Source organism: Falco rusticolus, chromosome 5 (assembly GCF_015220075.1).
Source record: "Falco rusticolus isolate bFalRus1 chromosome 5, bFalRus1.pri, whole genome shotgun sequence".
Classification (NCBI taxonomy): Eukaryota; Metazoa; Chordata; class Aves; order Falconiformes; family Falconidae; genus Falco; species Falco rusticolus.
The window spans coordinates 44,773,063-44,788,245 of record NC_051191.1 but is presented as its reverse complement, the minus strand read 5'-3'; the positions used below and the strand labels follow the sequence as shown (position 1 = coordinate 44,788,245).

Genomic DNA, 15,183 nt, shown 5'->3' with positions numbered 1-15,183 from the left:
GAAAAAAGCTTAGTATAAGTTTTTAAAATATTACTGTTCCTTGTTTGATTATATCATTATTGTATTATTACTATATAGTTTTATTATCATCATTATCAGAACATCACAGAGACTATCTGGATGTCAGATTTAACATATAATGAGAGCAGTTACTCTACCTAGAAGCAATTCTTTATTTTTGAGCTGGTCACATATCTAAGAGGCTGTTTCTTCTCTGTTACAGCTGTATGAAAAGGTTGCTCTTTTCCTGACAAATTTAGGTAAGCAATGTTAAAAACAAAATTGAATGATATTGTACTGATTTTTTTTGGTCCCTATACTGTGATAGCATTCATACTGTCTGTATAAATATGAAAAATCCTGATTAATTTGCAATCTATAGGAATAATGTTTTTCTGAAGTTTATAATAAAGGAGTATATAAACTAAGCTATAGTGCCATTCAATCAGTGGTGAACAACTATCGCCCACCTACCATGACTGATCCTTGTTCCAAACCATTATCTTTTAAGAACTTAATAAAATTGTAACCTTGGAAGAAAAAACATGAGTTTTCAGAGAGACTGAACACTGTGGTGGGTTGACATTGGATGGACGTCAAGTGCCCACCAAGATGCTCTATCCGTCCCTCCTCAGCAGAAAAGGGTGGGAGAAAATAAGATGAAAAAAACCATGTGGGTAAAGATAAAGGCAGTTTAATGAAGCAGTAGCAAAAAGTCACATGTGCAGAAGTGAAGGAAAACAAAAGATGTTATTCTCTACTTCCAATCAGCAGGTGATGTTTGGCCACTTCCCAGGAAGCAGGGCTTCAGTACACATAGCTGTTGTTCCAGAAGACAAACGTCATAAATAATGAATGTCTCCCCTTCCTCCTCCTTTCTCTTAGCTTTTACATCTGAGCAGACATCATATGGTACAGAATATCCCTTTGGTCAGTTTGGGTCAGCTGTCCTGGCTATGTCTCACAAGATCTTGCCCACCCCCAGCCTGCTGGTGAGGACAGGGAGAAGGCTGGAGAAACAGCCTTGATGCCGTGTGAGCGCTGCCCAGCAGCAGCCAAAACCCTGGTGTGCGGTCACCCCCTTTCTAGCTGCCAATACAAGCACAGCGCTATGAGGGCTGCTGGGGGGCTCAGCCAGACCCAATACAAGCACTCACAACCCTTGGGTTCTGTGAAGACTTGGAAATGGGGGAATCATATCTGGAAACCAAATTCATGGCTTGAAACACGTACTTACTGACTATCAAATATGTGTCTTTAAAAGGGGCAGTAATTTGGAGGGAAAATAACTGATTTATCAGCTCTACCAACATCTAAACTCGATGTTCTGAGTTGGAGTAAACTTTTCAGCTCACCTATAAAGGTGATCTTTATGCTAGAGTAAGGACATGTTTTCTAAGGACAGCACGTACTCTCACTGCGGTAGCAATAGGCTAATCACTCATATATCCATGGTTCATGCAGTCTCTGGAGATCCTAATCATGCTGGAAGATTGCAGTAGTTGGCAGCAATTGGCAAGGGCTCCTTGGTGTCAAGAAACCTGAAATGAGACTCTTTCTGAAGGCCTATTAAGCAAACCATATTATGACATGTGTAGAAGTGGTTTGAGGAAATTGATTTGAGCTTCTGGATATCTCTGTACATTGTTGATGTTCACTAAGATATTTTTGGACCAGATGGACAGATTTTTGTGTCTGATCAGAGGAAACACACAGCTGATTTTAGCTAGTGTCAGGGCTTTTCTACATCTAGGAAGTTATAGGTGATATGTTCAAAGCACATCTGTGTAAGACAGCATTTTTTTCTGTTGTTTCTTATTAGACTGAGAGTCCTCATTTGTATGCTGTAGATTTAAAATATTTTTGCCATCCTGTACCCATGGAAAAGATACCCCCTAGTTACAGCTGAGAAATATGACTTTCAAGTGTGTGATTTGCACAGGCTATGCCCTTTTACTGCCTGTAACACCCTGGGGACAGTAAGATACGGTCTAGAGACTTTGAAGTTTGATTACTTTCTGGCAGGTTGTCTAGAAGGTAGGTCTGCTGCTTGTAGCCTGTGCAGAAAGAACATGTATGAAAACTCAGTGGGTCAAACTGTTCTGACCATTTTCAGACTGGATGGCCTGAGTAGCTGATTCCATTTGAATGATCTTTATCAGCATAATAAGCTCAGAGCTGGATTGACAGCAAAGCTACATTCAGGACACCCTTCTTCAGCCTTTTCATGACCTTTTTCCGAGCTCATGTCTGTGTTCCTCCAAAGCGTTTCCATTGTCCCTAATGGGCATATGAGCAAAGCTTCAGTTGCAGCAGCTTTGTTAAAGCCAAACTTGTCCTTCCCACCAACTGGCATCAAAAATCCACAATGTTCTATTTCCTTCTGCTTAGCTGAAAATGTATGTACTGGCATACACACAAACCTGTGTTTCCTGACAGGCATTTCCAAATCACTAACACAGGTGTTAATTTATGGTTTGTCTTATGGTTTTGTTGATGCATCTGTTTGAAATTTCCTCCTGGGTAAGGCAGCTCTAATTAAAGAGAATCTAGTTTATTGTTCTTTCTGTACTTCCAGGCCTTTACTGGGGCTCCTTTGGAAATAGTATATGAGTACTATAATTACAGTACTCAGAATCACCATTAGTAACTCCACTTCTCTGATTACTCCTGTTCACAGCAATGTTGACTAATAACAAGCTCCTTTCAAGTGGAAAGTAGTTCCAGGACATGGTACTGATGTGTTGGCCTAGAAGTTGTTCTATTAATATCTGTCTTGATATTTCTTTAGATGGAGATCAAGGGCCTAGCTGAAGGGAAGTTTCTTTCCGATTTGCCTTACCCCATCCATTGCAAAATATTTTTTCTCAGTCTTCTGTGATGAGTTTCATGAGATTCATGAAAGGGAGTCATGCAGTGGTGCTCCACTGGTACCTGTGTGGAGTCCTTAGGTGCCAGCACAGTGGGCAAATCCATGAAACAAAATTACAGCGCAGATTTGCTCCAGTTCATCGTGACATCTCTAACAAAAAGGCACTTTCATAGCTTGTAGTGAGCTGCATTCTGGCAATGCCATTATGGTAGGTTGCAGAAAAGGAAACAAGATAAGTGTCTGAGCCTGTAAAGTACACAGGAATCCAGGAGGATGTTTAATACGCATATTACCTTGACCACGTTCTTACAGTCTTCTGGGAATATACATATCCAGTATCAGAAAAGATTCCTAAGTCTTTACAAGCTCACCTGCTGTGTGCTGCTTTTGGATACAATTTCTTCTGTCAGCTTATATTTTGAAATCAGCAGGCTAATTTACAACTACGTTGCCAGCCCTGACAGATATGTGCAGCCTTTTAGCCAATAGAAATTGTTAATCTGATTAAACCTCTGAAACTTTGCTTTCTTTCTTCACAGAGCAGCCTCGTACTGAATCCGAGTGGGAGAACAGCTTCACTCTGAAAATGTTTCTTTTTCAGTTTGTCAATTTGAACAGCTCTACCTTTTATATAGCATTCTTCCTTGGAAGGTAGGATTGATGTCCACACTCTCATATGTGCAAAATGAAGTAGGGTGAAGAAATAAAATCATCTGTAATGAAAAAAAATGCGACCACATATTATCACACATCTCAAAACGCAAATTCCATACTATCAAAGCAGGACAAATTGAAGTTTTATTTTCCTTTCAAAAACCCAGAAACAATCGTAGTTTTCATTTCCTGACACCACATTGGCTCAATGCTAACTTTTAACAATTTCACTACTTTGAACGGATGCATCCCACAATACTATACATGCAAGTCACTTCACTTTGTTTTAATATGTATAATTTGTACTGGTAAGTAAATAAAACTTTTTCTTTCTGAATAGAACAGAATAGTTCAGTTGTAAGGGACCTACAACGATCATCTAGTCCAACTGTCTGAATATTTTGCTGCTTCTGTTATAGAATTTGTACTGCTAAGAGTGAATTATGAGCTAGTTGGGATTTTTCCACAGAACATGAAATACATATATATATATATATGTATGTCTCTTTCTGAAAGACCCCTAAAAGCAAAAGAAGAGCCTCTGAGTAGAGAAAGCATAATTAGACAAACCCATCAGTATGGATTATTTGCATGTGGGCATCATTTTGGGAGAAAACATGGGAGAATAGTAAGAAAATTATGTTTTCCTAAGGAAAACTAATATTTTCACTGATTTCACAGAAAGGCAGATATCACAGCCCCCGTTACAGCATAAGGAAGTGGACTGGCAGTTGAAAACCATTTTCCAAACTGACATGAACAGTTTTGTTCAGGTTTTCTCTCTTCTCTGCATATGCTGAATATCCAACAGCAGAGTATTTGGTATTGAAATAAAACTGGAAGTAAAAATATACTTAGCCCTTCATGGAAATTATTCCAGGAATCCCCAAAAACATTTTGCAGACATGCAAAAATATATAAGATGCATGACATCTTTTATAGTTGTATCAATCACGCTAAGATGACATTAAATTAAACCAGTGTGAGCTTTCTTCTGCTACTGTGAACAGACTGCTTACACAACATAGTTGATGTATATTCCTGTGTTAAAGATTTACAGGACACCCTGGTGCCTACTTAAGGCTGATAAACCGGTGGAGACTGGAAGAGGTGAGTGTTCACTAACTACACACTGATTTATCTACTGCCCAAAGATGCAGTGAATGCAAGCAGAGGCAGACACATTATTCTATCTAGGTATTTTTGAGTCTGTTATTGGGTTTTCAGCTGCTGTCTAGCTCCACACTACTAACACCAACATCTGCTACAAACATCTGCATATTGATATATATGCCCTTTTCAAGGCTAGCAGTTTTAGTGTTCGCATCACATTTGGATACTTGTATCAGATGGTTTAAACATCACTCACATTTTTACATTGGAAATATTTCATCCTTGAAATGAATCAAAGTCAGATATGAATCTGACAACTTTTTGCTTCTAAAAAAATCCTTTCTTCTCAGCTTTTCCAGCCTTGCTGCTCAGAGAGCTAAAATAACAAAATAATAACTTAAAAATTCAGACACATAAAATGTACTTGGAAATTGACCAAAAGATCTGAACAAACTTCCCAAAAGAACTACTGGCATGGTGTTTCATATCTATAAGACCAAATGGATTTGAAGAGCAATGAGAGGTTGGATTTGCAAGTCACTCAAGGACCACTCCTGGTATTTTTTGGCAATACATTCAGAATTCAGAAAGCATTGGACAGTTATTGGAAGTGAACAGCAGCAGTTTCTGGACCAGTTAAGTAGTTTCCAGTGCTGCTATCTGCACACTGATATCCCATTGTTTCTTTCCTGCTTCACAGCTGAATAACTGAAAGGACTTTGCAAATATATGACAAACGGCAAGTGGAAAATGCAGGTCTTACACTGCCAACGTGAATTTACAAACACAGATATATAAATATCTTGGTTAACAGAGGTGATCCAAATACTAGTAAAAAAAAGGAAAAATTTGAAAAAGTCATCCTAATTTTGAAGTAGTGAATTTTGTACATTCAAGGAAACTTGATAAATGGGCAGACAGAAATTCACTAAACATCCCTCCAAGTCTGAGAGGGGCTGAGCTGACCTAGCAGCTTGCTGCTGCCAAAAGAAGACAGTTTGCTCTTCCTTTGAACCTTCCCCCAGAACTTTGTTCCTTCCTCTTCCTCTGCACTGGCTCTGGCTTGTCCATCCCTATGAGGAGCATATTCAGTTCCTGTATCCCCAGAAAACTCTTCCTTTTTCTGGCTGAATGAGTTTTCTAACGAACTACTGGGCTGAATCATCTCAGGGATCAGTGAACAGGGGAAGAACCTCAGCTCTCTGCAGAGGCAGAGATGGGAGGAAGAAACAACCAGGTCTGGGAGGGAAACGCAACAGCGAGGTGCTACAGGTCAGTCGTTAGTGGAAGCTACTATTAGTCCCTGCTATTTTGCTTTTCTCAGAGAACAAAAAAAAAGTCTAATACTAAAAGAAACATCTACTAAAAAAGTCTCGATTTTATTGACTATATCTGTGCTAGGACTTATTAGGAACAGACTTTAGAATATAATGCCCAGATATCCCTCCAATAGCCCTCTCTTCACCTGTTGGATGAAGCCAAGTCTAAGATATTTAATAACACAGTATAGTCCAGTGTCCATGGGCATATTCAGACCACAATTTATATATTAATGATGTTATCGTTGTAACATCACTGCTGCTTTATTAATACTGCATCTGTGTCTCTCAGGTTATATTGGCTCATGTGAATAATTCCTAAAAATCAAGGTTGGTGATTTAATAATAATGCCAGAAAAGTTAATTTAAAAAGATTATATGAATAATTATCTGCCACCCTCTTAATCTAAAAAGAAGTTGAATGAGGTCAACAGAAACCTCAACAGGGATCCAGGTTTTAAGCACTATATAATGCAGTATGTATAAAAAATTCATATCATATTTTGTTACAGGTCTTAACTAATTTTTCTCCCTAAAAGTTAGAGAAATAGTTCCACCCAAGATTTAACAATACAGCTTGGACTCCATTGTTTGAATCAGCAGAGTCAATTGTGCAAAATGCTGTTTGAGGGCAGAAAGGTTTTGGTCCTTTGATGTTTCTCCAAATACTAGATGAAAAAGCATATAATTGCCTGAATTTGTACTAGTTGAGCATCTCTCCCAAAAGCAGCACCACTTCTTCAAGGCCTGGAGCCACTGCTAAAGCAATCACTCAGAAAGAGACACTAAGAACTGTTGTTCAATAGTTAGAGTTTTTTAGTTCTTCAAGAAGATAAGAGCTTTGCATTGTCCACTCTGTCGTAGACATTAAATAGTACTCAATAAACAGTATTAGGCATATCCTCTAGGCATAAACTGTTTGCCTTTACAGCCAGGAGGAATTTTTTCTTCATTATTTGACTTGATGCACAGTCAACCTCCCCAAAAACTATTCAGATCGTTAGAGAAACCTGGTAGCCTTTACTTTTGTCCCACCCACAGCTGCACAACATATCAGAAGCACTAACGTGAAAACTCCATTGGTTTCAGCTGATTCTGACCTCTGCAGAGAACTAGATGTTGGGCTTAAAAGGCTGAAGATATGATGCAGTCTCGTATGTTCCCATGCATTTATATTTAAAAAAAAAAAAAAACAAACCAAAAAAAACCCACAAAAAAACCAAAAAACAAAAACAACAGAGAATGCCATTTAATTTTATTTAAATAAATTATCCATTTCTTGTCTTTAAGAAGTGCTTTAAAACTCGGCATTATTTCTGTTTAAACTTTTATTTATTTTTTTCTTTAGTGCCACCCTAGTGGATGCCTTATTGATCTCTGTATGCAGATGGGTATTATAATGGTGTTAAAGCAGACCTGGAATAATTTCATGGAACTGGGCTACCCGTAAGTGAATACAATGCCTATGATTCTGTAGGTTACAGAAGAATATTAAGTTTATGCTTTCCTTATGACTGGTTACATAAAAGCAAGACACAGTAGCCGTTACAATAGAAAATCCTCCCTAGGATACAGAACTTTTAAGACAGATTTCCAAATGTATAAATGGTGTCTGGTTTTTTTTCACATTGGACATAGTTTGCAAAAGTGAAATGGTAATGTAAATATTAACAAATAAATAATATATGGGAAGTAGTTGATCTGACTACATTGAATTCAGTGTTTTAAAACTCCTTAAAAATTACTGTAGGACCATTGTATAACTTACACAGGAATACACAATGTTATATGTATCATTTTTTAGCTATACCAGCAAGTTCTAAATTGGATTTCTCCTTGCTGGGTGATAAAAGATGCCTGAAAGAGCTGGTATCAGGTAGAAAAATGCACTGCTGGCATATAAAATCTCAGAGATGGAAAAACATACTGTCCGGTACATAGACAGGTTCCCTGGTGATCTTCAGGATATTATGGAGCTGTGCCCTAGCTAAAAAGGTTGATGGTAATTAATTTCCTATTGGTTCATTTCCTATTGATTAGTATTTAATGAACATGTTTAATATGATTAATATGAACAGTTGATGCTAGAGACATTGTGGCAGGTCATCAAGGGAAATTAGGAAGTGTGAAAATACAAGAGATAGCTGACGTTGTCAGAAAGTTTGCCCTTGCAAAGTTCAGAGAGATTTGCTCTACTGCAGGATCCACAGCAGAGTTAGTGCAGAATTTGGTCCCTGAACTGCAGAAACACGTTGCAGAAGCAGTTTCAGGCAGCCTCAGTGCTGATCACATCGAACTGTAATGAGAATGAAGTAAATGATTTAAATGCAGAGAGTAATTGCCAATCAGGTACTCAAAGATTGCTGTCTCTTTGTCTTTCTGGGTTTGTGCCTAGCACTGCTTGCCAGGATTTTGCAGCTGTTAGGGCTGGAGGAATTGGCCAGGGTGGGGAGGAGGGAACAGCAGCAGCCAGTGTTGATCCTTCTCCTTCTGCTCCCTGTCTCTTTTGTGTAGTTTTCATTAGAACTTTCTGCTACCTATTAATAGGGATTTTGAAACTTAATAAAGAACACTGAAGGGGATTTAAAAAAGTGACTGGAGACTGGAGGAGACAGGAGATTGTTTAAGAAGAATTGGTTTAATAGGAATAAACTGCTTCAGGTGCAGTCAGTCTCTTTAGAGTCACAACGAAAATCACAGTGCAAAACACAGTCACAACGATGTGAGATGCTTCAGCCTATTCTGATGAGAGATGTATTTGCTCTCCAATCCACCTTCTAGCCCTGAAATTCTGCAGACAAGTGCATTTCCTTTTCTGTGTGAAAAAAATCATTATAATTTCTGCTAAAAGCATGATCAGAGCCCAATACCATGTGGATGGCCTGAGGATCTGGAGGCAATGCTATAGCCTGTAGTAGAACATCACAGCACTTCCACCTGTGTGCTGGCTACTACCTGCCAAGACCCAGGCAGAGCCAGCCCTGCGCAGTGCCAAAGCCAATAGCAGAGTATTTCCCCATAAGACAGCCCCAGGAGAGGAGCACCAGCAGCCTGTTTTGGAGAGGGTTTTTGCACCATTTCAGGGTGGCAGCCCAGCTCTGGTGCAGGTATGTGCTCCCACAGGGACCACAGAGACATGCAGGGCAAGTCAGAGATGGCAGTGGGTGTTCCTTGGTGACACATTTCTGACTGATACATGTGGCATTGGCTTCTCTTCTGAAATTTCTGCCTGAGAGTTAAAAACCAGGTGTCAAAGCTATCAGAGAGACCCCAGGATATGTGCTAGAGCATCGATTGTTCAATGGTTACATTTTTAATACAGCTACTGGTATGTCGGAGTGGTGCTTCTACTTCATACAAACACCACCCTGAAACCTTTGAAAGTGCATCAGTTCTCCTCTCCTGCATGGATACATGTGCAATAACTAAGAAACAAAGTATAAATTATTACTTCATTTGGAGATGGAAAACCGCAATTTCAAGTTGATATTTTTCTTGGAAGAACAATGTACATCCATATTAAAACCACATTACATCGTATTGCTCACATTTTACTCACACATAAATCAGAAAATGACTTTTCTTTGAATTTTACTAGGAGTCTTAGATATTTAGTAACACTGGTTATGGGTTTCCTCCTCTCACAAAGAAGGAAGCTAACTAGGATCTGACTCCATGTATTGGTCTCCCACCCACCTCACCTCTCAATTGGCTGCCTTTGCAGGAATTCAGTTCTCAGCCCTCTCACTTTCTCACGGGCAGGACACAAGAGGCAAAGTCCCAAAGGGTGCTGTAAACTGCACAGATGTGCCCTTACCTGTTCCACAGCTCATCAGTCACAACCATGGTCACTCACAGGAAAGGTCTTTTTAGGCTTTTTATACGTTAGTTTTATCAGATTTTGTAACCAGAATGTATAAACTAACTAATACCATATGGACATATGGGTTTATTTAACAATCTGCCCATATTCTTGAAGAAACAGAACACGCAAATTATTTCAACTCAGGATATCCCATGCAAAGAACTATCAAGGATGATTAACTGAAGTAATTGCTGCTGCTTAGGACAAGGTGACTTTGAAGAACAATTGCATCCTGGAAAGTTGGCAACAGAAAACTCTTGCAATCAAGATATATCTGATACTTGTTGGACAGATAGACAAAGATATGTCCTTAAGTGAACTACCTTCATTATAATACTAAAAATCACACCCCTCACACCAGATACCCCGGCCCACAAGGATATCCTTCCTCAATGAGCATGTGTACTTAACCAGTAAGATTGTGTAAGCATTAGGTTGATTACCATCCAATCAGTGTTAGAGGTTCAGAATTTAACAAATTAATATTCATGTAATCCTGTCTAAATCTAATTGTGGAAGCCACCAATGGGTGCTAGTTCATGTAGCACCCAAACTTGCAGAAATTTGTATTAAAAACAATATCTTACATTCTTAGACTTTTTCTTTGGTTTTACACACTGGGTAATGGATTTACATTTGAGACGACCCTAGTGACTGGCCACAAGCTACAAACCCCAAGTATTTTAGTTATTTCTTGTACTTCCAAATTTTGGCTTGGAGCCCAAGCTTGTACTTCTAAATTTTTTTCTTGCACTTCTAAACTCTAGATTTTAATGCCCTGCATGCAGTTGCACCTACACCTCTCTAGAGAAGACAGGAAAAGCTATAACCTCTCTGGTAAATGGCCTGAATGGAAAAATAATCTTTAAGCTTTAAGAAAACAAGCAATTGGGCCAAACCCTTATCCAAACCTAGTGGCCATTGGCCTACCATTCACAGACCAGACCAGACCACTATGAAGGCAAGAAGCAAAGCACAGTCCAGGAAAGGACTGAATTATTTGGGTAAGCCATCGCCTTCTATCTTGCTGAGACAAAGGGGTCAACCAAAACTTTGGAGAAAATATCTGTTGTGGTGGGGCTTTTCCCTCCCTCTGTACTAATTGTAACTCGTGTCCTTTGTTGGCCATAGCAGTACAACTCCCTGTTCTGGAGAGGCAGGAGTGTTTATTTCAGATGTGAGGACTCATTTCTCTTCTGGTTCGGTGCCTCCCACAGTGCCCTTACATATGCATTTCTTCAGGAACAGTACCTTCCTCCTGAAGGTACTGCTCCCCAATTTCTCGAGGTGGAGACAGCTGTCATGTCAGCTATCCACCTCCTGGCCACCATGTGTTGTCAGTAGTCCTCACCTTATTTCTGCCTTTTGTGGCTCTGTATATTTGGCTGCAGACACCATTCAAGGTTGCTTTTTCCCTTCCGGGATTGCCTGGGGACTGTTCCTTTGCAGAGTGTAGAGCTGTGTAGAGATGCTGACTGGCACACAGGAAGGGATCAAGCAGCACTAGCACTCAGTGTACTGATTTCTTAATTAGAACTCAACTATTTCCACACAGCATTGCATTCTGCTGTAGAAACAGACCCTGGCGTTATTTGCCATTCTGTGTAGAGAGAAAAGAGGTAAATAAATAATGTAAAGATGTCAAAATCCCTCCACCTCCAACAACATCTAGGCCTGGATTACAGCTCATCAGCTGTGTCTGTTTTCATACCTATTATGACATGTCATCAGCCACATATATTACTAACACTTTATTTTTCTGTGCATTGGGAAATTAATGCAACAAGGTATGTTGTGCACACTTAGCCTCTTCCAATTTTGTGATACATAGGCACTAATATTATTTACCTTGTTTCTTTAATTTAATTGAAAACATAGGCTGATTCAAAACTGGTGGACCAGGAGAAAACTACGACAAGAATATGGCGCACAGAGAAAAACAAGCTTCCCACAGTGGGAAAAGGACTACAATCTGCAACCTATGAATGCTTATGGGCTCTTTGATGAATACCTAGAAATGAGTATGTGTCCTGTTTCCAGCTGGGATGGAGTTAATTATCTTCTTAGGAGCTAGTACGGTGCTGTGTTTTGGCTTTGATGTGAGACTTTTCAGTTCCTCAGGCCTTGCTAGCAAAAAGGCTGGAGGGGCACAAGGAATTAGGAGGGGGTGCAGCCAGGTCAGCTGACCCGAACTAGCCAAATAGGTATTCTGTACCATGGGACGAACATGCTCGGTGTATGTATATATATATATATGTATATATATGTATATATATGTATATATGTATATATATATACATATATATATATATATGTATATATATATACCTGGGGGGTCGGCTGAGGTGGGCAGGTCATTGCTTGGGGACTGGCTGGGCATCGGTCTGCAGGCAGTGAGCAGCAGTACTGTGCACCATGTATTCCTTTCGTCCTTTCCCTTCTTTTTATTTTTTTGGATTTTATTCTTTCCCTTCCCCTTTTCATTATAACGGCTATTGTCATCATTGTTATTATTATTCTTTCATTTTTATTCTATTTCAACTATTAAATTATTCTTATCTGAACCCTTGAGTTTTACATTCCCTTCCAACTCTCCTCCCCATCCCTCAGGGTGAGGGGTAGCGAGCAAGTGGCTGCATGGTACTTAATGACCAGCTGGGGTTAAACCACGACAGTCGGGCATTGACCTTTGTTCTCTCTCTTTCACTAGATTTTAATGTTACTGCATTTTTAGTTTTTTTAATGTGGTCTGGTGTATTCTTTTAATTATTCCTGCATGAAGCTAATGAGGCTGCAAAATGATTTTCATTCTCACAGGTCAGGTGAGGAATGGGAGTGAGCTTGTGAGAACCAAACCAAATCAATGCAGCTAACCACACTGCTGCTGGTTTGCTAATCTCCACATTTTTAAAATCCAATAAGCAAAAAACATCCACAAAACACTTCTTATTCTGGCTTTGTGTGGGGAAGGTTGTTTTCAAAACCACAGCCCACCTCTTCACCTGCATACATTTCTGAAGAACTTTATTACTGTTATTTACTAAAGGAAGTTCCCTTGGGCTTTTGTTTTTAAACTGCATGGTACAGACCTGCATCTGCATGTTTGTTTATGTTTAAAATTCACCATTGTTTACTACCTCATGTTTACAAAATAGCTTGCTGTCAAAAGGCATTGCTCTATCCAGAGGAGAGCAGAGGGTAACTGCTCAAAGTTAAAGAACATTTGCCCTGTGTGGCTGAACTGCATACATCACAGGTTTTTGTTTGTTTTTTTCTTTTCTCCCTCACACAATTCTTTTCAAATTAATGGGAAATTTGGCAGTCTGAAAACCTGCCCCTAGAAACACAAAGTTTCAAACTGCTGCCCATCTGTACTATAAAGAGGAATGTGTTCAGCCCTAATCATTGCAGGTATTGAGAGATCCTAGTTGATGCTGGACTAAAAATGTCCCTTTCGAAAAGCACAGTTTGTCTACTTACAAACCACATTCCAAATTACAAAGTATGGATGTTCTCTCCATTGCAGGGACAGATGTGCACTTGTTCTTGTCATCCTTGCTCTGAACTTTTGGCAAGGAATTGCTGTAACAGTGTCACTAGATCATTGTATGGTACAACATAATAAGCAATGTTTGTATATTTATATGTAATGTTTGTATGCATGTATGATTTGGTATCTTAGACCTTGGGGTGAGATTTTAACAGTCATACTGTGATCTTTCATTTTTTTCCCTAGTTCTTCAGTTTGGGTTCACGACCATTTTTGTGGCAGCTTTTCCACTGGCACCACTTCTGGCCTTACTTAACAATATTATTGAAATTCGGCTTGATGCATACAAATTTGTTACCCAGTGGAGAAGACCTTTAGCTTCAAGAGCTAAAGATATAGGTGAGCAATTTGTATGTGTGTTTGTTATGTGTGTGTGTTATTTCTAAGGCAAAGTATTGACCACTTTGTCAGAGCAGATTAACATATTTTCAGTAGTCTTCCCTATTAATAACACACAATTTGATTGTTTCAAAAAACTTCAAGTATCTGATGCCGATCTACTTATGCAATTAATAGTCTATATTAGAAAATGTATTTTAATGATTTTCTGGGGGACTTAACAGCCAAGATGCTTTAATAAAGTGATCAGTGTTCTCTGCAGGTTTTTTCTTGTGGCAGACACAGTGTGAACACATGCTGCTGCTCAGGTTTAATTCAATAACCAGACAGAACAGCTGAAACATGAAAGTCAAATTAAAGCAGCCACTATCCTGTAAGGGACCTGTGTGTTTTATATTTACCTGGCCAAAACCAAGTGACCCTGTGACTCAGGGGTTATGGCCGCTAGGTCCCTGGTGGGTCACACAGGGTGGGTCTAGATCCCTAGAGACAACTTGCTCTCAGTGAGGCACACCTACGTTGCTAAATACAGGGTTCACATAAATTTGAGGTCACCTAGCCACACACACTACTGCAAGGGCTCTCTGAACATGATTTGACTATGTCCTTGAAGTGTGAAAAAGCAGAACATCTTTAGGAAGGACTCTGTAAAACAAAATCATCTGCACAACACTGAGACCCTGGTGTCTTTGGAGGGGTAAATAGGATACCTTGCTGCCCATCTGCATTGCAAAAACCAGTAGCCCACACAATGAAATAGCAGAATCCCAGCCTTTGTGCTCTCTGAATGGTCTACCATGCACCTAAAGTCTGCATCCTAAAGCTTTTTATGTAGACAGAGTGGATCTATGAGTTTAGGTACAAGCCTGGACATCAGCCGGTACACAGCATACACTGCAGACATAATTCCTGGAAGAAAAACATATATAACATAGATAATAAAAGCACAGAAAAATAGATGTTGTTTTTTCAGGCCAGCTAAGGTGTGATTTCCCAAAGTAGGTTGCATTTGCTCCCTATTCAGCGAAGTTTTCAGGGACAGCTTGATGCCTCGTTAAAATCAACCGGTATGCCTAACCTTCCTTTGGTGTGGTCCTCACGACCAGAGTTGCTGTGTGCCTGTACCACAAGATCTGTCAGGCAGCTGAGGATGGGCCAAAAAGCCAAGGTGATGCCTAGAGGCTGTGTGCCATTGTATAGCATTAGCATGCCAGGAAGATTTTGATGCTGATAGGTACGTGCTGACCAGCTGTGCACAAGTTACGCACACAAGGCTGCAGGCAGATCATGGATTGCATGTACTCATGGCTGCCCTGGCAGACCCTCCTCAAAGGCTGGAGGGAGGCTTACAGTGTTTCTTAAAACTATTCACATGATGATGTGGCTTGGTGGAGGCAAGGCCTCCATGAGCATTTTTGCAGCTTCCTTGAGATTATTTGCAGTATAAACAAAATAACTGCAGGATAAAGAA

The 15,183-nt window shown here is 39.6% G+C and overlaps 1 protein-coding gene across 6 annotated transcripts in view; it reads left to right on the top strand.

The window, feature by feature from the left end:
• ANO4 (anoctamin 4) overlaps positions 1-15,183 on the top strand; it is a 204,656-nt gene that overhangs the window by 177,563 nt on the left and 11,910 nt on the right. For all 6 annotated transcript variants that reach the window (XM_037390179.1, XM_037390178.1, XM_037390177.1 and 3 more), the window contains 6 exons: positions 224-260; positions 3,412-3,523; positions 4,579-4,636; positions 7,307-7,404; positions 11,702-11,844; positions 13,560-13,712. In XM_037390179.1, coding sequence (XP_037246076.1) covers positions 224-260; positions 3,412-3,523; positions 4,579-4,636; positions 7,307-7,404; positions 11,702-11,844; positions 13,560-13,712 — 601 coding nt within the window. The remainder of the gene's footprint in view (positions 1-223; positions 261-3,411; positions 3,524-4,578; positions 4,637-7,306; positions 7,405-11,701; positions 11,845-13,559; positions 13,713-15,183) is intronic.